Source organism: Meriones unguiculatus, chromosome 20, assembly GCF_030254825.1.
Source record: "Meriones unguiculatus strain TT.TT164.6M chromosome 20, Bangor_MerUng_6.1, whole genome shotgun sequence".
Taxonomy (NCBI): domain Eukaryota; kingdom Metazoa; phylum Chordata; class Mammalia; order Rodentia; family Muridae; genus Meriones; species Meriones unguiculatus.
This window is the reverse complement of record NC_083367.1, coordinates 58,187,450-58,212,197: the sequence shown is the minus strand read 5'-3', so window position 1 is coordinate 58,212,197 and position 24,748 is coordinate 58,187,450. Positions and strand designations below refer to the sequence as shown.

At 44.9% G+C, this 24,748-nt stretch overlaps 1 protein-coding gene across 1 annotated transcript; it reads left to right on the top strand.

The window, feature by feature from the left end:
* Positions 1 to 4,570: 4,570 nt before the first annotated feature.
* Rnaset2 (ribonuclease T2) lies at positions 4,571 to 22,916 on the top strand. Its single transcript, XM_021652992.2, has 9 exons — positions 4,571 to 4,810; positions 6,486 to 6,546; positions 7,804 to 7,856; positions 8,570 to 8,627; positions 11,043 to 11,113; positions 13,953 to 14,066; positions 18,286 to 18,331; positions 20,436 to 20,510; positions 22,622 to 22,916. Exons 1-9 carry the CDS (start codon positions 4,710 to 4,712, stop codon positions 22,820 to 22,822), a joined length of 780 nt encoding a protein of 259 aa, XP_021508667.1. The 5' UTR covers positions 4,571 to 4,709; the 3' UTR covers positions 22,823 to 22,916.
* The last annotated feature ends 1,832 nt before the right edge of the window (positions 22,917 to 24,748 follow it).

Here is a 24,748-nt window from a genome sequence, read left to right as displayed (position 1 = left end):
GACTGGATTCTAAGATCTCTGAGCCCATCAACAGCTTATCCACTGAGGGCTTTCTAACTGAGTGGAAAGTGATGACAACTTTATGTAGAATGAAGCTGGCATGTGCTCTTGGGGCCTAGATCTTAAGCCAACACCCCAACCCTGTTTTTATCAGCACACTCTTCCACCATGATTTCTGCCTTACTACAGGCCACGAAAAGCAGGGCCTAGTGACCCTGGCTTGACAACATCTTAAACATTGACCTAAAATAATCATTTCCTCCTTTTAATTGATTTTTTTTTTGGGGGGGAGGACGTATTTTATCACAGTGATAGAAAAGTAGCATCTGGGTGAGTTAATTGCTTCCCGATGTCTGGATCTCAGCTTAGTCTCTTTTTCTGTTGTTAACAATACAATACCACAGACAAATGAAGAGGAAGGGAGGTTTATTTAGCTCCCAGGAGGCTGAAAGCCCACACAGTGTTGCTGGCTCTGGTGATTGACTGACAACTGTCTTGATGACAGCATCCCAAGGCGGAGCTTGTATCACAAACCTTGAGATAGGGACCAACCTGTGCATGTCCTCTAGGCTTTCTCTCTCTCTTTCTAAAGCCACAGACACAATTGGGAGGGCTCTGCCTGTGACCTTATTCAATCTCAATTAACCTCCGTAAGCCCACCCCTACAATCCAAGGCTGTATTCAGTCCTTAGCCTTTGAATACCTCACAGTGGAGGTTAAATTTCATCAAGTGTCAGAGGAGTGAGCATTCTGACTACAGTGAGAAGTGTCAGAGGCACTGGAACAGAGGGGGTTCCTTTGTGGGCCAGCCTTTAATGGGTCTCTGGATAAAAGTCATATGTACATGCCCAGACTTTGTCTTTGAGTGAGGGCCCTAAGACACAGGAAACTGAGTAGAGGCCTCAGGACCTCTGGAGGAGAGGGTATCGCTCGCTCTGCCGTGCTCTCACACACTCCTCCCCACCATCATGCTGCATCTACTATGGTGGCTTATTTCCCTCAAGATGATGATTTAAAAAGCTCAAGTAAACAGCCTTTCATAAAACCCACGTAGGAGTGTTTATAGGTGCATGTGGGTGTCTGTACATGTGACTGTGTGAGTAAGCTCTCTCTTTTTTTTTTCTTTTCCCAGAGTAAATATCCTTTGTAAAACAAGTTAGAAATATACAGATAATAGACTTTTAGGGTAAAAATTTGTAGATGACATTTTGGTCCAAGGTACAAAGCTTGACATTAAAGGATAAAGACAACACATATCAGAGGACCAGGGCTGTTTGGTTTATTGTGTTTCTTTCTGGTGGCTTTAGTTATCTCTGTGACAACTACAGGGGAGAAAAATGACATTTCATGAAACACCTGACAAGGTTTTTCCACTTCTCTCCTGTCCATGTTTTGTCATAGCCATAGCTCAGAATACTACAGTCCTATAAAACATGTCCTGCATTAGCCAGCCTGACATGGCAAGGCCAGAAATCTTCATACCTCAAAGAAAGAGAGGGCAGAACCAACCAGGGCTGGCTTTTCTCAAGACACAGACTGAAAAGGAGTTTTAAAATAAGATTCACCATAGCAGGACAAAGCTCTTCACACAGCTGATGGGATAAAGAAGGGATCATACACAATCAAGCCAAGGTAGTTACCACCAGGAAGCCCTAACTGGACCATCTTAATGACAAGGTCCCCAGCTTTTGCCAAGGAGATGAAAATAACCATGGAATCTTCCTGGGGACCAGGTGTAATGGCTCCTGACACCATGACCAACATGCTCTCTTTAAACCACATTGCAGGCTACTGAGACTGTTCTCCTGCTCAGATGTGGAAGGCAGGCTGGAAAGAAGACAGTGTGCCTGGCTCACAGCGCTCATCTCTGGGGAAACGAGAGCTGAAGCCCGGGTTCTCCCTTCAGCAGAGGTATGCCCTCAGATCCTAGAGCCTCATGCAGTCCAGGAGCCTAACTTGTTCACCTTGCCCCTTGCTCCGCCTTCCCACTGGAAATCATCCAGCAGTGTGGGCTTTGAACCCAACTAGCACAGTCCCTCCTTGTTCTTCTCACCACTGTCCCCACGTGCCCAGGGCCTGTTTTCCTGAGAATATCCAGGTTATTGGGGTATGTGATGCTTGCAAAGTTTACATTCTGATACTTGGCACATTCAGCTGTCGTGTGGTGCTCAGCTAGTTCTTGACGACTGACACATTTGTACTCACAGACAATGCAGACAAATGTGCATACTACTGCCATTTGCAATCAGGTTCATGCTGGCCCTCTACTTCCAGTCTCTCTATTTGGACTGCCCTGACCAAAAGGATTCTACTGGGTGATGAAGCATCAGAACTAATGTGTTTGGGCCATCGAAAACCTCACTCTGCCCTTTAAAGGAACTTTTATTTTCCAGCCTGGGGACAGAGTTAAAAAAAAAAAAGTCACAGGCCATATTTGCACCTGGAACTGAAGCTATGTTGCAATAAGCCTCCAAATTTGGGGAAGTTTATGGCTGTGACATAATCTGGCAAAAACTGCCAGGAGAACCAAAATCTAGGTGTTAAATTGGGAGGTCATCAAAAGGTAATGGCATGAAAGCATCTTGGTCTCTGGGGTCTAAAGAGATTAAAGGACATCAGCTGATGGACATGATGACCCCTGCCTGCTACCCACCCCCAAAGACCTGTGGCTACCCATGCAAACTTCATCCCTTAAAGCTCATCATTTGTCGCCTCACATTGTGTTATGGGAGGCAATAAAAATCACCCCCAGAACTTCACCTCCCTGATAAGCTAGAGAGCTTCTTTCCCCTTCTCTTCTTTATCACAAACATTTCACCCATCCTCACGCTGCAGGGGCTGTTTAGGATCCTGCTAGACACATGCAGCTTTTGGGAGGTTGAGACCTTATATGACTTGGAAGCTCCTTTTTAATAACAGGAACCTTCTATTTAATCCAGCAGAGGCAGGCAGATCTCTGTGAGTTTGAGAGGAGTCTGGTCTACATAGTAAATTCCAGGTCAGCCAGCCAAAGCTACATACTGGGACTCTGTCTCAAAAACCAACAACAACCCACTCAGAAAAACTATAGACACAAAATGAAGTACGGGGTCTTGAAGGGACTCACTCGTGCCAGGGAAGGGGGGAGCAGGAGCCCCACGCTCTGGTCAGATTACTTGCAGAGGGAAGCGAGGATAGCAGGTGGTGTCTAATCCTGAGGAGATGAGACACCTGTACCGAGAATAAAGGATGTAAGCGGGGCTTTTTCCAACTGATGGCAGATGTTACAAAACCAAAACCCTCACTCTTTGGGCTCTGGGAGAGCGGCTTATTGCAAGAGCCGTCCTTTCCCCATGTGACCTAAATAAAAGCCCAGGTGTTGTGCTTTCAGTTCCTGCCCCAAGCCAATTCCATCACCAGCAATGCACCAAAAACTACTGATTACCCAAGCCATGGCTAAGCTGTTTTCTTCCCAGGCTGAGGGGCTTTGGATCACCCTCAGCTTCACTCCAAAGTTTGGTTCTGAGCCAGGAGAGTCTACGATCTGGGGTAATTTTTTTAAATGGTTATTTTATCCATGAGAGAGAAAACAGAACTATGGGTTTGTCTGCATTATCTAGACTTGGGTGTCCAACCTTCTGTTAGTGCAATACAACTTTGTTATCCACAATGCTTATCCTAGGAAATCATGGAATTACTTCTTAAAAATTGCAAAAGAAAATCATGTTTTAAGTTGGCTTATGATTCTGTGCCGGGCCACAGTATAGCTATCCTTGGCTGTGTGGTAGTGGACACTCCTAGCAAAGTAAAGACTTAAACAAGTCAGGGAGGAGTAGAAATGCTTTGGTTAGCCCTCTCCATCCAGTGGGCAACGGGGCTTTACCGAGCTCCCAGAGTGGCAACAGGGGGAAATGCCACGGGCCTCACTTCATTCTGGAGGGAATGGCAGATAGCAATCCAGATCATCAGATCTTTGCTTACTTTGAAGGGTGCTGCTATTCCTATAAGGTCCAGGCCTGGAGGAGAATTTTACAGGTCTACCTGTGTTCCCTTCTTTGTGGGTCCAGTGTGCTTGAGGGGAGAAGCTGGAAAGTGCATAAAACAAGGGAACCTCAGATTTGGTGACAGGTGGTGGTGAGAGGGGGAGGGTACTTGGCTTTGGGGATGGGCAAGAGGGCCTGAGGTCCACCAGGTTGGCTGGGGTGTGGCAAGCATGAGCATGAGATCCTTCATGTTGGCTGAGGTGTGGGTGGTATGAGGTCCCTCAGGTGGGCCTGGGCTTTGGGGGAGTGAGGTCCCTCAGGTGGGCTGGTGAGGTGTGAGGAGTGAGGTCGTGGGCCGTGGGCCGGGGCGTGGGGGCGTGTCCCCTAAAGGAGAGGGGGCTGCAGCGTGGGGACAAGTTCGTCAGGTGGGCCTGGAACTCAAAGCAGTGCCGACTGTTCCTTTTGGAGGGCCGAGGCTTGGGGGTCGCATCAGTCTGGTGCCGGGAACTAAAGCTTCTGGAGCTGGAGCGTGGGGACTTTCTGGGCCAGGGCGTGGGGGCGTGTCCGCCCGGGGCCCTGGGGCGTGGGGGCGTGTCCTCTGGGACCCGGGGGCGTGGCTTTGGAGTTACTTGGAGGTGCGCGGCTGACTGGAGGAAGCCTTCGGTGAAGTGGCGGTCGCGGTCGCTCGGGCCGCTGAGCCGGCGTGCGCAAAGGCCTCTGGGAGGCTGTGGAGCCGGGGGCAGCGCGATGGCGCCGGCGGAGGCTCGCGGCGCGCTCCCGGGCTGGCTCTCAGTGCTGGGCTGGAGCCTGGCCCTGTGCTGCCTGTGCTGGGCCGGCCCACTGTGGAGGTGAGCGCTGCGCGGTGGAGAGCGGGCCCGCAGGGCTGGAGGTTTCTAGGCGAAAGCTGCAGTTCTTCCTCTTTTAAAGTTTGAGCCCCTTCTCTCTGGGACACTGGGGCAGTCCCTGCTAATCTCTGCTTCAGTTCTGCTAGAATAATCCCTGAATACGTTTTGATTTTTCCCCTCTTCTGCTTAACAGTCGATGATTAGGTTTGGTGTTTACACTACTGGAGCGGAAATGGTAGAGCCTAGTTACTTTCAAGAAGTGCTTTGTTCCCAGAGAATAACTGGAAACTAGTTGTATTTCTTTGCTTTCTTATTTATCTGTGGTCTGGTGTGTGGGAGATGGGGTGTGTGGTGCAAAAGCTAGTCCCTGTCTTGAGTGTGAACTTGGAGCCCTTGCCCCGCACAGCACCGTTGATTCCTGGAGAGAGCAGCTGACATTCAAAAAGTACTTGGAGCAGTGAGTGTTAAGAGTGTTAGCTGAGGCTGTAGGGCGAGGTTCTCTCATAACCAGCCGAATGTATGCAGCTGACATAACTATGGCTAGGCATGGGATTGACCTAAGGCTCAAGGCCAGGTGAACCTCTTGTATTGGGTGGGTCTTTAGCTTCTCAGCGACTCTCTTTTTGAGTATTGGACAAGGTGAGGCTTGCGATCTCTTATTAAACTGATATGCCTTCGTTTTGTCTGATTTACAGACAGAGATAGTGTGGTTGAATTTTATTGTACGTCCTGCTGTTTTACCTTCTGGCCACGGCTTAACCTCCCAGGCTCAGTGTGAACCTTTGCAAATAAAGTTTCTGCACTGGGGATGGGTGGAGCTTTAACTTTCTTCAGCAGCTCCGTCTCTTATGTAAAGGCTTTCGTGGTTGTTTAGGCTTTTATGGCAGTTGTCAGGAGATCCGACTGGGATCCCAGGAGAACTCTCATTATTTTGTCCAAGGGCATTACCTGATGAGTCCCATTGGCCCCGTATCTAAAAGCTCCCACTGTAGCTTAAACTCTGCCTCCTCAAACACATTGGGGACAACCACACCACAGCTCCACAGCCCCTCTGTGTAGCCTTTGGGTTGAGAGAGCTTCAGTTCGTAGACTTGTGATATGTGCATGCTGTGTGTGGTCCAGGTAACACGTGACAAGGCACAGAGCACATACCATACCCTATATAACATGCAACAAGGCTGCTTTCCCAGCTTAGGCTATCGATGACACACACGGCCAGGGATCATACACAAGCCAGGCTCTAGGTAACATCCAGGCTCTAGAGACCTCTGAGAACCACGCTGTGATTAGCATGGTCAGTGAAGCTAAACACGGAGTAGGATGTGGGTAGTACTGTTGTGCCATCACAGGTTGTGTTTTGTTTTGCCACGTGAATTAGAGGGAAAAGAAGAAATTTCAGAGCCCCAGGAGTCAATTCATAAACTACCCAAATATGGCTGAGTACAGCCATACTTCCTGGTTATCCCCCTGCCCACCTGTCCTCTCCCACTGTGTTTATATTCTCCCATGGCATGAACATGTTGTTCTTACAGTGTTCATTGCCTTCCTCTGGGTGCACTTCAGGAGGTGGGGGACTTTGTTTCTGGCAGAATGTCTAGTCTGAAAGAGTGGCTGGTCGGATGGGTGAACTTTTGTCACTTTAAAACATTCTTGAAAAATACATTTGTCTTTTTAACAGAGGCAGCCATGAGTGGAAAAAACTGATTTTGACTCAGCACTGGCCCCCGACAGTATGCAAGGTGAGCTCTGTTTTGACTGGCCCTTTTGATCCAGTGAAACTGTCTGAGCTGCTTTGCATACATACGTGTTCACGTTGTGTGCCGGGTATATGAAGTCTGTGCTGTGGCTGTAATAAAACCAACTCCTGACAGGTGACGTACAGACAAGGGTCATGTGATGCAGAGGGTGGCTGTCACAAACTCTCAAGTCCTATGGCTTAGAACCCTGGAAGTTCATTCTCTCAGAACTGGAGCTGGAAGCCTGAAGCCAAGGCATCAGTAGGACCAGTTCTTCTTGGGAGCATTTGTTCCATCCTCCTGCCTAGCTCCTGCTGTTAGAGGTGACAGGCCTTGGTGTCGTCATCATAGAGATGTCCCACTTCAGTGTCTGCCTTCTTCAGTGGCATCTCAACTATCTGTCTAGTGCTGTAATAAGACAACGTAACCGAGGCAACTTAGAGAAGCAAGGGATTATTTAGAACTTACAGTCTCAGAGGGTTAGCGTCCATGACTTCGCGGAGGGGGAGCATGGTGGCTGGCAGAAACATGCAGGAGCAATAGCTGAGAGGTTACACCCTGAGGTGCAAACGGGAGGCAGAGGGAGATTCCGGGAGTGAAGTGGGCTTTTGAAAACTCAGGGCCCACCTCCGATGATACACCTCCTCCAATGAGGCCACACCTCCTAATCCATCCCAAAGAGTTCCACCAACCGGGGAAACAATTATTCAAATATATGAGCCTATAGGAGCCAATCTCATTCAAACTACTGCATGTAGTATCTCTCTCAGGACAACACTGATTAGATTTATCTTAATAAGATTTTTATCTCCAATTTTATTGTTACGAATGAAGTTAAAGTTATACTCCTATTTTTACTCCATTACACTTGTTGGCTTCAAGTGTTCAGTGCTTTCTACTTCACTATTGTGGTTGAGTCTGGTACCAGAACAGGCTTGAGAGTCACAGAGTGTAGGAGTGTTCTTACATACGTGCTTCTGGTCCAGACTATTCATAGGTAAATGTGCATTTCCATATCTGTGAATGCATGAAAAGAGCAAAACTGTTTCTCTGTTAGCTCAGTTGTCTGAGGACTGACTTAGAATGCCCAGCCCTGACATTTCCTCATGAGGGTGATGCTAGAATAGACTTATACAATGCTAATGCTGGGTCTACTGTCTATTAGTAATGTACCTGTGTCTCATTGATGTATGTTAAAAGAAAGTGGAGTTGATAAATATTTTAACAACCAATCACCTTCCTTATTTGTCTTCTCCCTAGGAAGTTAACAGCTGCCGAGACTCTCTGGATTACTGGACAATACATGGACTATGGCAAGCATCTAGTGCAGTAAAACCTTAGATCTGTTATTCTTGGTAGAAATTGATTCATACACACACACACACAAACATTTACTTTTGTATGTGTGTGTGTGTGTGTGTGTGAATGTTTTACCTACTTGTATATTTGTGTACCATGTGTGTACCTGGTACTTGTAGAGGCCAGAAGTGGGCATTATCCCTGAGATTGGAGTTACAAGCAGTTGTGAACCACCAGTGAGTGCTGGGAGTTTAACACAGGTCCTCTGGAAGAGTAGCCAGTGCCCTTAACACTGGCCCCCTTACCAAAAATAAATAAGGATCTTAGGTCCTTTCTTTGTTCTTTGGGCTTGTTATGAATAAATATTTAAAACCAAAATGTTAGATCAATAGATAAATAGGCAGTAATATGTTTTCCACATTTTACATGCAGCCAGCTCCCCCGCCATGTCTGTCTGCAGCTCTTCCTGCTTCCCTCTGCTGGCAGTCCAGCCTGCTTGTCTTGTTTGTAGCCATGTTTGACTCCATTTGTTCTTTTTTCAGAGCAAAGTCAAACTGAGTGTTTGCCCATGACTGTTGTTTGTTGACTGGCTTGGGTGGAGTAAGGAGTTCTGATTAGAATTTCTCTTTTTAATGCAGATTTTAATGAAAGTACTTCCTAGTGTCTTGTATAAGGCATCCTGATTAAGACTATTATTTCTTCTTTTCCGTAAAATGTGGGTTTCCAGGCCTGATAAAGCAGAAGATTGTAACCACTCCTGGCATTTTAACTTGGATGAGATTAAGGTATTAATCTTTTTGTTACACTTTTATTGCAATGTTGAACTAAATAAACTTTTTCTTCAAAAATGTACTTCAAAGTCATGTTTAAAATTGCAGGATCACGAATGAATTCACCTGAACTGAGCCCCTGGGGCTATTTAGTAATCACCACTATCTACAACAACCCCATAAAGAAAAACAAACAAACAAATAAACAAACTAGCCTTTTTCTTTCTTGTCCTAGGCCAGAGTAAGCCGGTAGGAGCAAGCTGAGGTGAGAGCGCAGGGCCTGTTCTGGCTTCACAGACCCTGCTGTTTACCTGCAAGCCCTAGCTAGTCCTTAGTCCTGGGGCTTCTGGGTCAGTGAGTGAAAGCAGGCATCGGGTCTGTGTAGCCTAGGGTGAAACATTTCTAGACAAGTGTGCTTGGAGAGCAGGCACATGGTACCCAAGGCTGGTCAGTTCTGACCATACCTGGTATGAGTTTCTAAGCAGGAACTCCAAGCAAGAAGACAATGATGGGCCTTTTCAGTATCAAATGTCCTAAGTCAGGAATAACTTGTGAGCATACAAGAGATTTAAAAGAAGTGCTCTCAGGATTCACATGGCATATTGAACCTACTTGTCCATGTTCATCTTTCCTTATGGGGCACCAACGATTCCTGTTTGGTCACATGTTGGGGTGACTGGGGTGGCATAGAGGACATGGGAGGCCTGGCAGGTGAACGTTAAAGAGCAGAACATTCTTTTTTTGGGTGACTGAATGTCTGAGTGTTTACTGAATGAATGCACACACACTAGCTCTTGTCTGAAGTATCACTGAGGTAATTATTGTGCTGTTAGTCCTTTGACACTTGGGGGTGAATGATGCAAGTTTGCCAGTGGCATATAAAAGCTCTGCTCAGACAACTTCAAGCTTCCCTTGCTTCTCAAGGATCCAGGCCAGGTCCTCCAAGAAACAGATGTTGAGGTAAACGTTTGAGTCTAAATCCAATGGTACACGACTGTAACTTAATAGAAGTACATTTTTTCTTAAAAGAAAAATTATTCCATGTCTATAGAGATTGTAAAAAGTTGCCAGTGCCCACTATAGTGCAAGTTATCACATCAAGGTATTAGGTAAAGCTTTCAATTACCAATATTTGAACCTTAGATAATCCTTACTGGCTAAAAGCTGTGGAGCACAAAGCTTAAACCCAGCTTTAACAGCTGATGGAAAAGGGAACAGTGGAAATGAAGCCAGCAGAAGGGGAGATCTAAGTAGTTTTGGAGGGTTAGATATCCTTGGAAGGGAGATCCAGAACAACAACAGCTCAAGCTGACTTTTGTGTTGAAGGGCCAGTAGTAGCCTTGTCCTGCTGTTTCTCAGAAGTCCTGCCTTGCTTTTGTGGCATTAATGTTCAGTGTAGTATCTCTCCAACCAGAAAGTGCCCTAGTTTGGTCATAAGTTACGTCATCACCCTCAGTTATCCCCAGAGGTCTGACTGCAGCCGAAGCCAGATTGAGGAAAGTGGAGGGGTGGAAGCACATGAAAGCGTCAAGCGAGGCAGACAGCACTGGAGAGGAGGCAGGGCTGTGCTTACATAGGACAGGGAAGCTGGCTGACAGGATTCTTGGGGATCAGGGAAGCCAAATTATCCTTCCTACATACCTTTATCTGCCTGATGTATATGTAGTCATTGAAAAATGGGCTCGAGCCCTTTGGGCCCAGTGTTAAACTACCTGCCAGATTAGGAGGCTACAGGCTCCCTTGCTCAGAAAGCTCCTCTGGGAATCAGGATCTTGCATTTGTTTGTTTCATAGCTATTTATTCTTTAACAGTTGTATATCTATATATGCAGAAACTGAATGCAAAGTACACACTGAGTATCCCCCATTGTCACCATCCTTCCAAGTGCTGTGTTTTCCCAAATGAGCCAATATTAATACTGTATTATTAACTGAAGCACATGGCCTGAGTTAGGATTCGCGTCTTTTGTTGTGGTTTTATGGATCTCGGCAAGTCAGGAGGGCAGTGTCCCGCCGGGAGGTATCGCTGCGCTAAAGTCCCAAGTTCACTTTCCAACCTTCTCTCATCAGAGACAACCGTGGATCTCACTGTGTCTCAAGATTTGCCCTTTTCCAGCACATCTTTGGTTGGAGTTGTGCAGTGCATACCTTTTTAAGAATTGCAGTGCGTTTAAAGCTCCTCGTGTGTTTTGTGGTGTTAGAGCCCATCTCTTTATCAGTTATTTTCATGTAAGAGCTTGTTGTGTTTTCACATGTAGCTGTGCGACTTTTACATGCCTTATGCAGAGTAAGCGCAGAAAATAGTTTTGCTCACTTGAATTGTCAGAGCTGGAAGGTTTTTGTATTTTTTAGTATATTGGATTGTTAAATTTGCTTAGAAGTTTTGAGTTTGTTAGGTCTTGGGTAAACTTTTTGTTTAAATTATGCATAGGACCTTTTGGGAGACATGAAGATGTACTGGCCTGATGTGATTCACCCATCTGCTAACCGCAGCCGATTCTGGTAAGTCTGAGTTTCTGTATGTGTTTTTAACATAGGTGTAAGAGTTTCTAAGTGTGTTCTGGATAGCAGCTTATGGGAGGCGCAAAGAATGGATGAGAAACCCTGTCTCTAGAGGCTGAGAGATGCCTTTTGTCAAGAAAGGATTCTGGTGTGCCACTTTGAATGTCTTTCTCCAGGGGGTTAAAAATGAGGTCAGATGGAATTTATGTTAAAAGCTATTTTCTACTCTATTGTTATTTTGTCTATTATTTCATTTAAAAAGTCCTGTCTCCAGAAATTTAACTAAATCAAATGCTTGCATATCTAAAAATCAGTATGAAACAGACACACAAAGAAGGAGCATGCCTTACAGGGAGTGATCCCGTGGTGACCTGGGTCAGAGGAGAGGTAAGATTCTCACAGGGGCAGTCTGCTTCCAGGTCAGCAGGACCGGAACCCGGAATTAACTCAATTGTTTGAAAAGTATCGGTTGTTGTTTGTTTTAAAGAAGATAAAACTGACTCAACCGAAGGCAGTTTTTTTTTTTTTTTACATCTGCTAATATTAAAGTTTATTATTCATATTACAGCTAATAATATTTTCCAGAAACATTTCTGTGTAGAACTTTTAGGGGAATAAAAAGCTTGAGCTTGGTGAAATGCTTTAAAGCAGTGGGATGGGGCATCCCATCCCAGATCATAGTGTGGAGTGACTTTTTCTTGAGGACATGCTATTTTAGGTTGGAGTCACCTTTAGATAAACAGAACAGTCAGTGAAAACTTGGGTGACAAAGAGCTTCCTGGGCTGAACCTAGGGTGTCCCCCACACTGGACGCTATCCCACCGAGCGCCACTCCCACTGCCACTTTTAACTCTGAGAAAGCTGCTCACTGTGTTGCACCGTCTTGTTCACTTTGTAGCCCAGGCAAGCCCCGAGCTTGTCTTTCATAGCCTGTATTCTAGGAAGTATTTCAGCTTAGTTCATGGCTATAGTGAATTGAAGTGAGGGAAAATGAAAAGTCCTTTATGTAGTACTTTCTCAGTGTGCTTGAAATGATGAACTGTGGTGTCTGTCAGTTTTCTGTAACTGAAACAAATACCCCAGAAACATCAATGGAAAGCCCAAGGTTGTCAGAGGCTTAAGACTCTGATTGATCCTTTTGGCTTTGGGCCTTTGGCAGCGCAGAGCATCGTGTTGTGGGGTGCATACAGAGGAGGCAGCTCTCTTCATGGCAGCAAGGAAACAAAGACAGGAAGGGGTCTGTCTCAGGGTCGTCTTACTCACATCCTCCAATGATCTGAATTCTTAGAGGCCACATCTCTATGATTTTACAACACAGGCTAGGGACCAAGCGTTTGTTGTACGGGCCAGAACACCCCAGAACTAAGCTGTGGCAGGAATTATGTAAAATAGGATTCCAGTTGTATACCATGCCTGAGGCAATCAGACTTTAGTCAAATGGCTTGAAACAAATCAGCACAGATAAGGCAGCCCTTCTGTACACTGAGCTTCTATACATTTAATCAAACAGTATGGGCAAAATATGAACTTATTTTGTGTTTTATTAATGGCAAACTGGCTTGCCTTCACTTTTAGTTGGATGTTAAAGTGGCAGACGTTTCATACATGACTTGTGTCTTAGTGTTTGTACTTTGGGGAGCTTGGTACAGTGTTCCCTCTGCAACCTGAGCCTTTGGCTACCTTGGCATTCTTAAGGGCTCCACTACAATCCAGGGTGAAGGGAAGCTCTTAGGTATCTTCTAAAACCCCAGTTAAAGATTCACAGTGTCCTTTAAAAAATACTTACTTACTTACTCATGTGTGTGGGTGTTTTGCCTACATGCATTTATGTGCACTGTGTGTGTGCCTGGTACCCAAGAAGGTCAAAAGAAAATGTCAGATCCCTTAAAACTGGAAATATAGATAGTGTGAGCTGCCATGTGAGTGCTTGGAACTGACCCTGGGTTCTCTGCAAAGGCAGCATGTACTCTCATCTGTTGAACAATTGTTTCAGCCCATAAAATGTCTTTAAAATTTTTTTTTGTGTGTGTGGTCTATATGTCTGTCTGTTTTTATGTGTTGGAGCTGGTAAAGGCCAGAATTTCCTAATTAGTAAACTAACAGTACTATTTATAAAACTGTAAAGAATGCAAAATATTTATAAGACTTAATCCTAGGAGGCCAAAGCAGGAAGATGAGTGTCAAAACTAGCTTGAGTTACATAGCAAGACATTGTCTCAAAAACCAAACCAATCTAACCAGCCAACACAGAACAACAAAGCCCCTTAATTATCATTGAATGTAAGGAATTATCATCTACATCAAACACCATATTTTTTTAAATAAAATAATTACTAATCATTTGCAGGTGTTTGGCTAGATTTCTTTGTTGTTTACTGCAGGCTTCAGGAGGACACCTATGTGAGTGGTGTTAATTATTAATATTATTAGAGGCTGACAGGAAATGGTGACAAGCCACTCTGCCTCTGCCTCCCTTTTTGTCCTTATGTAGAATTGTGCATGGATTGTGCCACACTCTGGAATTTCCTGGTTTATACAGAGGACCATACATGACTGTGTAAAGTGGCAGGTGTCTCAACAGTGACATTTTCTTCTTTGTCAGTTAATTTGTTATTGTTTGAGTATGCTGTGATTGTAGAGATGCTCTGGAAGGGATTTGTGATAAAAAACATGAGAAGAATGAGCAGAGCTGTTGGGAGATTGTTGCACGTTACTGGGACCTCAGTCTTAGCATGAGGTGTCTGTGCTTTCTGCTTTGTAGAGGCAGCGATGGGCTCAGTGCATGTTATAGCTCTGTTCTAGAGGATTTACCTGAGCATTATTGCTGTGACTCTCACAGGAAACATGAATGGGATAAGCATGGCACCTGTGCTGCCCAGGTGGATGCCCTCAATTCTGAGAGGAAGTACTTTGGGAAGAGCCTGGATCTGTACAGGCAGCTTGACCTCAACAGGTGGGTAAACATCTCACTGTAGGCCTTTTGTCACTGACCTGAGCTCAGGCCACTGGGAATGAGTGCAGAGCATTCCTGGTAATAGCCTCAGATATATGGTCCCTTTTATGCCAGGCTTATTTCTGGGAAGTTGACCCCTGACAAATCTTTGATGCCTCTAGATCATGACCAGCCTAGGCCACCTTGTGGTACTGACTTGGCATCAGCGGATCAGCCCCAGGGAAGTGAAGACTGACAGGCATGCTATAACCTCTAAAAGACTTGCTGCCTTAAGATTATCCTAGAGACACTGACCATCAATAGATCCTTGTGTCTACATGTAGTGCTCCTTGAGCAAGTGGGAGGTGGAGAGAAAGGGTCCTTTAAGCCCTAGAAATGAGCCAAACCCAGGTAGACTTTTACTGCCTGCCTTGACCTCAGTTCTGGACCTGGGGAATATGTTGTCCCCACACTGAGGTAATGTGTGGGAGAGCAACATTCCCTGCAGTGGCAGTGGTCTGGCCTCACCCTTTTCATCCAGACATTTCTGTGTGCCAAGTGTATCAAGTACTTCTTACTTATTTACTTTTTGAATTTATTATTTATTTATTAATAAGTATGCACCTGTGTGTGCATGTGAGTGTGCACAGTGCATGTACGGAGGTCATTGGACAACTTTGTGGAGATGGTTCTCTTTTTCCACCTTTACATGGGTTCTGGGTATTGTGGCAAGTGCTTTTACCTGCTGAGCCATCTTGCTGGCTCTTAAGTGTTTCTTATTGTTACTGAACATGATAAGCCAATGATCTATGAGACAGTGAGGAGGGCATCGGCAGGGGAGCCTAGCCTGCAATGGGCTGAATGTAGATAGTCTCCAAAATTTGGAGGTTGAAATCTTCATCCCCAGGTGGGTGGTCCATAAGTGTGGAGCTCTCATGGATAGAACTAGTTCCCTTACAGCAGACCCTCTGGAGGTAGAGAGATAGTTACTCCTCTCCATGTGAGGACACAGAAGTGTAGACTGTGAGGAGTGAGAGATCACTGGACACCAGAGCTTTGGTCTTAAGAGGTTTCCAGCCTCTAGACATGTGAGGAGTAAGTGTCTGCTGATAATGAAAGGTTTTACAGTGTCTGCACACTGCTTGTCATTTGTACAGCTTGTTCTAGTCGGAGCAGTTCTCCTTCTGATGAGAATAATCCCAAGTTCCTTTGCTCATCAATCATATTTAAGGTTCATGAATTAAATATGCTGAAAAGATGACTTGCCCTCCATTGGTTCTCTAGACACGCATTTTGTCTCTTTACACAGAAAGCACTCATGGTGGTGTGTCACCATCTCACAGAAACAGTTTTCTGTGTCATTTTGCTCTAAGACATCTGGGATTTGAATTGATTAGTCTGGCACTAGCACAGGAGGGGCAGGTGCCTTTGGAATGATGAGGTAACCTCAAAGACTCCAGCTGGCAAAGCGCAGGAGAGCTTGTGTGATCCCGTAGACATATGTTGGACAATTTGGCTAGGAACCCTCTTTAGAGCTTTTCTCCAGGATATAAAAAGAATGGGTGAGCAGTGCTAAGATTTTGAAGTTTCTCTATCTTTTAAAAATTCACATTATTACGCTGGATATGGTGGCATATGCCTTTAATCCCAGCACTTTGGAGGCTGAAGCAGGTAAAAGTTTGAGGTCACCCTGTTCAGCATAGCAAGTTCCAGGCCAACCTGGACTACACAGTGATACCCTATCTCAAAACAAAATAAAACACCCAAATATCTTCATTATTAAGTATATACCCTAGGAGTTATATACCAGTGATGTGTAACAGTCCTCAGTATCGTGAGTTGTATATATAGCTATTTAACTTGTGGGGCTATCTGAGAACACAGTAATGATAAAAATCTTTGGGAACCCTGGCTCCAAAATCCCTGACTCAGAAACCTAGCCACTTCAGGAGCTGTTTGGAAGAATCACTTCAGGAAGGTCCATCATGCTCTTCTGGAGCACAGGAAGGTAGCAGTCTAAGAGAGGCTTCCCTTCCAGAAAGGCTGACAGAAGCCCCACAGAGAGCTTCTGCTGCTGAGAAGGGCCCCAGGGTGGTAGCACAGGAATGACTATTACTATGAGTTGAAAATAGCCTAAGTAAGCAGCTTTTGTTTGAAGCCTTTGAAGCCTAGTAGTTTCTTGTTACAGAAACTTACAGAGCACTAACCCCTGAAACACTATCTGTATATGGCCACAGTCACTCACCTGGTTATCAGCAAGTCATCTCAGAGCCTGCTAAATCGAAAGCATCCCAGTAATGCTTGCTTAGAACAAATGCTTGCTTAGAGCAATAAAGAACACTTGGAAGAATGAGTACTCTCCCTAGTTTCTCCAAGGAAAATGTAAATTCCTGTCTGTTTCATAAGATACTACCAAGATAATCATAAACTGTAAGTCATGCTTGCTCACTTCCTAGTGTAAAGGCAGCCAGTCTGAGAAGCTGCTGTGGGACAGTTCAGACATGGGCCAGCACTCAGCCCATCTTTCTCTTTACTTCTGGGCTACCTGCAGCAGCTGGTAGTATGTGACCACAGGTACTAAGCAACATTTCCAAGTAATGCTATTAAAAAACAGCAGTAAAAAAAATCTGGTCAATGATAGTATGGTTGCTCTCCTGGACTACCATGAAGATGGTGTGACTCCATTCATGATTTAAGGATGGCCCAGAGATGGAAAAATATTAATGACTTGAACCTCTTCCCTGTCACTATAACTGGCTGCTGCTTACCATCCATACAAACACCAGGACTTAGGACAAATGGGACTAATGTCGTCTTGAGATTTTATTTTGACCATGATTTATTTGGAGTGGAGGCATTGTTTTTGTAAGGAAAAAAAACATGTCATGTAGGTTGTCTAAAAATAAAATGTATTTAAATGCACTTAAAAAAATCTGGTCAAAAACTATAATAACATGCTAAGATCAGTTTATCCAAGGTACTAAAGTTGTAACTTACAATAAATATTTTGAATATTTTATACTTTCTTGGAACCCTATGCTGATCATATACTGATGGCCAGGGCAGGCAGTGACACACTTTATTAGATTTGGGGCACTTGGGGACACTCTGGGATTTCAGGGACTGATCCTGCCTCCTCTTCCCTGCGTGTTCCTGCTGCCACAGACTGATGGCAAGTCTGCGCTTAGAAAGACTTGGAGAAAAATTTGCATCTCTTGGGTGACAGTCCAGAATCATCCAGGAACTTGTGGTGGGACCACAGAGAATTCCTTTTGAATGAGGGGTCTCTGGGCCTTTATTGTGCCTCTGGTATTTAACTTTGTTATGAGAAACTCTGATAGGATTCTAGGCTATATGCACTTAAATTCTTTGAAGATCTGGCCAGTGCAGTTCCTCAGGATAAGTCTAGAGTCACATGAGGCAGGATAAGATGTCTTGCAGAGGCTGTATGGCCAGGAGATTGTACAGGGTATGTTGCTGTGGAGGGGGTGGTGTAGCATACTGTGTGCGCTTTTGATTCTGAAGAGGGCTCTCATGGATAGCATGTGCTGTAGCCAGAGGAGAAGGGGCTAGGAGCTGCCTCTTTGCTGTCATTGTTTATAGTCGGAGGCCAGAAAAGACATTCTCCTTCATCTTAATTTTCACTGTGAAATCCATTGAAAAGAGCAAAGTATAATGTACTATCATGCCACCATGCCTCCTTCTCCTGCCTCGGGATAGCCAGCCCATTGCACACTGGACTAGGCTGGAGGGAGGGAGGCTTAGCTGGGGTGTGGGGATGCAGTGCAGGGCCTTGGGCGGCATTGCGTTTGCTGGCAAAGAATACACACACCCTGGAGCAGCTTCGGGGAACTGGTTCATTTTATTGGGGGAAAGGGGACTTTATGACCCTGGGGTGATGGGCAGGGTCTTTGGGGCAAGGTTTGTATGGCCATGCACAATTGGCCAGAACAGGGTGTTGAAAGGTACATCTGCATACTCAGGAGCTAGAGGGTCTGAGGGGGAAATCCTTATAAGGTCAAAGAAGGGTAAGGCCTGATAACTGTCAGCGTAGTAAATTTTTACTGGGATTGATATTGGGGCAGCAGACTTTCTGGTGCCAGGTTGGGAGAGGGAGGGAGCCAATGCCTGTTTTCCTTATATGAGGTATCCAGGGTTGAAACTCTCCTGACCCTTCCCACATTAATCATGGGCCATTAAGGTACCACACCATCATAATGATTTTTAAATTTTATTTTAGTGTTCTACTAAAGTTTGGGATCAAGCCATCTATCAATTACTACCAGGTAAGTCTTACCTTTAGCCTTCTGTCTAGTGTTTGTCAACGGGAACATTTGGCAGGATCCTTTCATCTTGTGAAAAATAAAGTGTACAAACCCACCAGAAATAGGTTGTGCTGGAATTGTTTGTGTTTGCATGTGAGCATACACTGTAGGCTGCTTAGGCCACAGACCCTGAAGCACAGATCCGTGTAGCTCCTCCAGGGCTCAGCACAGGTAGGGTACGAATTTGAACAAGTGCATTCAGTGCTATGGTGCTAGCGGGGAAACCAGTTGGCTTTTTGCTTTTCATGTAAACTCCGTGACACAGGAAATAATGTCCCATCTTCCTGACTGAGAAGGACATGTGCAATGTAGGTGCCTCCAGTTCTGGGTTGCCTGTCTTCCGACTGCCACAGAGAGACGTGTCACTCATACATTACCTGCGCATTCAGGAGAGCTTTAAAAGCAGCTCAAGAGGAACCGTTCTGGGACAGGGATGGGCACTGTAGTTACTCTGTCCTGTTGAGTGTGTGTGAAGTGGCCTGGCAGCTCTGTCTGCAGCGCTGTGTTCCCAGCTGAGGTGTATCTCCCTCTGCAGAATAGGAAGTTGGAACCTAGGCTGCCAGTTAAGTTAGAGCCTTTTGAGCAGCCAAAGGGTGGGCGTTTGTAGGGCTTCCCTAAGCTCATCTGGACTGCTGTTTGAGCTGATAAGGAGAAGGGGCTTTACAGTTTCATCTGGCTTGACGTTCGGAGATGGTATCTACAGTGGTGGGGATGGCAAATATTCCCTTCTGCCGAGTTGCCTTGTGCTCTTGGTAAGGTGGCAGGAATACAAGACAGTGACTTGGCAAAACTTCTAATCCGAAAGCATTCAACATATAGCCTGATCCAAAAGCATTCAACATCTAGCGGGCTTTCTGCTTTGCATCCAGCACCCAAGCCTGTGTTCACCCATGTGCTCTACAGGACGTTAGTGCTGCTGGACCCCTGGGAGGATCTAGTGACCAGGCATTTCCCAAAATTTGGTGGCTGAAGTGTAGCTTACACCTTGCATGAGTCCTGAGGAAGAATGCTATGTGGTAGTGTAGGGATAGCTGGAAGGTGAGAGCAGATCTCTTCAGAGGAGTAGAGGGTGTATGGCATGGGAGCTGGGTGGTAAGAGCCATGTCATGCTGTGGCATGAGGACTTCATCCCATAGGCAGCACTGAGAAGTTCTAATGAAGCTGAGTCTTGAACTGTGTTCTGGTTGCCTGGTGTTACAGACCAAGGAGAAAGGGAGAGCTGATTTCTAGGGAGGGTAGAGGCTGAACCATGTGGTAGCTGCTGGACTTGGCTTTGTAGGCAGACTGTTGCTTCTGTATGTCTCAGTAAGGGGAGTGGGGATGGATGCAACTAGACTGTGGGAATCTGACAGTCAAGTGAGGCAGCAGAGGGGAATAGAGGTGTCCTGTAAAATAAGTGCTGCCAAGGTCCACAGCAGAGAGGACAGGCAGATGTGGGTAGAGAAGCATTTGTTACAGATGGAGTTCTGCAGATGTCCCCCTAGAAGGAAAGGAGAAGAAGAGGAGGGAGTGTCAGAGTGGAGCATGATGGGGATGGGTATTTATGATGGGGGAGTTTGCAGCACACAGGGTCTAATTTTATAGTTCACCGATGGAAGGAGGGTTCTCTGAGGGGCCGCTTTTTTTTTTTTTTTTTTTTTTTTTCTGTGATGGAGGCAGTGCCCACTGCAGAGAAAGAGAGCTGCAATCAGAGTGTTGAGGAGGGGGTAGACCTGGGAAAAAGCTTTGGGGATCCCAACTCTCAGTTTGGTAAGGGTGGCTTTAGGCAAGGTAGCATGGCAGGAGGAAGCTGGGCTGGGCTGGAGACAGGGAAGAATTGAGCTGCCTAGTGGAGAGGAGGGTGGGACAGAGAACAGAAAGACTGTTGAGGATGCTTGAGCCTCCTGGGTAGAACCCAAGTCAGTTAGTTAGTAGTGACTTGTCCCTCCGTGTTGTCCAGGACATCCTCAAGCTTTACTTCAGGTCCCTAGGCAAACGGGAGTGGGGGATGTTCTTTAAAAAAATCAGAGGGTTTGTGAGAATTCTCCTGCTGAAGCTCATTGCTAATGCTTTTGTTTAATATCAGCTCGCAGATTTCAGGGATGCACTTACCAGAATCTATGGTGTGGTACCTAAAATCCAGTGCCTTCTGCCAGAACAGGTGAGACTTGCATTTGTTATCCTGTCGCTCTCTATTGAAAAGGTGGTTTTACTTTGGTGATAGTTTTGTCTTCACTGGGGAGTCCTGGGACAGAGTTGCATTTGGGCACATTGTGTGTGTGTGTGTGTGTGTGTGTGTGTACAGGCAAGTGTATATGCAAGCACATGGATGTTTTGAAGTAACTCGTGTTTCTAAAATGTCTTCCTTGGGGAGACATAAACATCTGCTTCTACTCCTAAGGTCTCAGCAACATACTGAGGCATGATTCTCCCCAAGTTCACTCGGGGAGCCCGTGAGTTTATTGAACTTAGTTACAGAACAGGTGAGGGTGATCTACAGGGCCAGGGGTGCTTCTTTCCCAAAGGTCACACCAGAATGTTTTTTGTTTGTTTGTTTGTTTGCCAGCAGGGATGAGGGCTTTTCCCTAGCCACACAGATGGACCCTTTCTAGTCTTCTCTGCCTGTATATAACTCAGGCATCTCCCAAGACCACATGCAGTTAGTTACCCACAGCTGGCAATTGTTTGGCTCAGAGATTAGTTATGAAGCACCATAGGCTTTTACTTTATTTTTATTTTTATTTATTACAATTTATTCACTTTGTATCCCAGCTGTAGCCCTGTTCCTTGTCCTCTCCCAAACCTACCATCCCTCTCTCTTCCCCTCCCATGCTCCTCCCCCAGTCCACTGATAGGGGAGGTCCTCCTCCCTTTCAGTCTGACCCTAGCCTATCAAGTCTCATCAGGACTATCTGTATTCTCTTCCTTTGTGGACTGGTAAGGCTGCTCCCCGCTCAGGGGGAGGTGATCAAAGAGCCAGCCACTGAGTTCATGTCAGAGACAGCACCTGTTCCCCTTACTAGGAACACTCATTTGGATACTGAGCTGCCATGGGCTATATCCATGCAGTAGTTCTAGGTTATCTCCATGCATGGTCCTTGGTTGGAGTATCTGTCTTAGAAAAGGAATCAAATAGAAGATCCAGAAATAAACCCACAGACTTAGGGACACCTGATTTTTGACAAAGATGCCAAAACCATACAATGGAAAAAAGATAGCATCTTCAACAAATGGTGCTGGTCTAACTGGATGTCTACATGTAGAAAAATATAAATAGATCCATACTTATCACCCTGCACAAAACTAAAGTCTAAGTGGATCAAAGACCTCACCATAAAACTATAGACACACTAAACCTGTTAGGAGAAAAAGTGGGGAAGATCCTTGAACTCGTTGGCACAGGTGACGATTTCTTGAACAGAACACCAACAGCACAGGCTCTAAGAGCAACAATCAATAAATATGTCCTTATGAAACTGAAAATCTCTGTAAAGCAAAGGACACTGTCATCAGAACAAAATGACAGCCTACAGACTAGACTTTGCTTTTATGCCACTTCGCTCTAATGACTATGTTCTTTTGGAAGAGAGGACAGGGAGGAGAGGGAAGGATAAGAGGAAAGGCAAGGGAGAGGGGAGGAAAGGAGAGGAGAGGAACAGATATAGTTCTAAGTTAAATATTTCTTAATTTCTAAGATTTTTTTAAAATTTTGTCTGTTTGTTTGGTTTTGTTTTTCATTTTTATTTTTGATTCAGAGCTTCTCTATAATTGGCTGTCCTGGAACTGGCAGGGTACCAGGTTGGCCTTCAGCTCATAGAGATCCACCTGCTTCTCTGTGTACCATCATACATGTCAGTTTTTGAGGTGTTATGTTGCCATTCTTAATCACTTTAATTGTAGTTTTACTATCTAATTTCTAGACAAACTTGTAGGGTTTTTTCCCAGCTTATAAATAAGACATTGAGGTTCTTTTGGCCATCAGGAACTATTATCTCAACTTCTACTCTGCCAGGGTCCCCATGTGTGCGTGGGCACACTTGGATCAGTGTGTATCTTTGCAGTCACCTTTTCCCCCAAGCTGAAAACACCTTCTCACCCCACACTTCCAGGCTCCCAGGTCCTTCCTGAGCAAGCAGCCTCCCTTGTGAAGAGCCTCTGCTGAGAGTCGGGGGCCCTGATTTGGAACAAAACACTTTTGTTGTTTTGTGAGCCCCAGGTTGATAATACCCATGGTTTGTGAATTCTGGATTGTCTGCCATTTTCTACTTTTAGGGAGAGAAGATGCAAATTGTTGGTCAGATAGAGCTATGCTTTACCAAGGAGGACTTCCATTTGCGAAACTGTACTGAGCCACATGAGCAGCTACCGTCTAGACAGGAAGCCTCGCTGGCCATGGAGGCTTCTTCACATGGCATGATGGTCTGTGAAGATGGTCCAATCTTCTATCCTCCACCTACGAAGACTCAACATTGATGTTAACATTTTGGAAATATTTTATGTTCCACAAGTAAGAAAAATTCACAAATCATTGCTTTCTAAAAATTTACTATAAAAGTTTCTTAAAATGTGTTTGGCTCTTTTTCTGGTGTGTTAATGAGTTGATTTTTGTCCAGTCTAATTAGTAGGTGCTCCTATGCTCTTCCTGCCAGCTGGCTGCCACAACAGCTGGTGTCAGGCCTCTTTTCCTGTCCAAAAAAGCTAGATTCACACTGCTAATACGAACTCAAAAGTCTCAGCACAGCAACTTTCTATTTTAGTCAAGTTTAAATTATCCTGTTTATTTAAAAATTTAAAAGTTATTATTGTGTTTGTGTATGTATGTATGTATACATGTATGTATGATGTGTGTGTGTATGTGTGTGCACATATCATGGCACCTATACAGAGATAAGAGGAAAATTTGGGGGAGTCATTTTCTTCAGCATAGGTTCTGGGCATCAAACCCCGGTCATCATGTTGCAGTGAAATAACAGTCCCCAGTGAGAATTCACTGTGCACTTTCAGGGAGTAAGGGAAAACTTTAATAAAGTGTGTGTCTGGTCTGGCAGTCTGGCCAGTGCCCAAAGAGACACCGGCCATGAGCAGAGACACTTGACAATTTAAATAGATGTTGGGCTATAGCATTCTGCATACATTGCCAGTTGTAAATCTCCTTTAGGTCCCTGCCCTGAGTTAACTCTGAGCAATTAAACATGTCTAATAGAGACAGACACTGCAAGCTTTGCCATTTTGGACAGACAGTAGTAGGTGTACACAGCAAAGACAACCGTCACAGTTATTTTTGAAATAGACAATGTTCTTTTCAATAGTGGTTACCCAGGGTCATCCTGCCTGTCTGGCAGAATTCTGTTCTTGATAAAAGGGCAGCTGTTACCTAGTGCCATCCCCTTTGAACTAAATGGTAGAATCATGTTCTTTTGATATGGGAATGGGCCCTAAAGACCTGCTGTGTGCCAGGATTGTTCTTTTTGTTACAGGATTAGGGACTAATGGGCAGTGGCAATCTTAATGAACAAATCTTAGCAGAAACATACTTTCAGCAAACCTAAACTTCAAGTATGCTAGAGATAGAACTTTTCTACAGTTTCTAACAAGTATGGCTAATATGCCACTTACATCCTCTCCTTCAGCTAAATTCTACTTTGTGTAACTTAATGTTATCTAAGCAACTTGAATGGTGAATCCTTTATAATGTTAGCTTGCTACTCTCAGTCTTTATCAGTCAGACTGGTGCAGCAAGCACTTTTCCCATCGAGCCATCTCACCAGCCCTACCCCCCCTCGCGCCCCACTTACTCAACAATGAGAACAGTATGTGCAGGTATATATAATGTAAAACAGTTTAAATTTTGTAGTCCTCAGAGAAAAAAAAAAAAACAGTATCTTTAAAAACTGCTATGTTGATTGATACGAATGTATCTACTTACCAATTTAAAAAGGCTTTCAGATTGGCTCAAAAGCAAATCCTGACTTGATGTATAAAAGAGATACATGTGAAATGCAGTGAATATAGCAGGATTTATCTGGTGCTTGGATCAGTAAAACAGCTGTCATTGTGGTAGAATTGATGGGGACCAGTCTTTGCCAGCACAGGATGTGAATTTAGGCAGTTGTTCTGAGGATAGACATTAACAAGGATTTGAACAGAAACAACCGTTTAGCTTTTTCTGTGTTGGAGGGAGGAGGTGCCCTTGCTGGGATAGGAATGTGACTGTGGGGTCTTTTTGTCCTTGGAGGGTCAAGGGAGGCGGCGCTTGCAGTATTCCTTGTAGGTAATACTTTTCTGGGCTACTTTATTGGATTCTTATATCTACCACCCTTCCAACCCCCCAACACTAGGAGAGAAAGAAAGCTAGATGGAAAAGGGAGCTACTTCCTGATGATTAGGGGCATCAGGTTC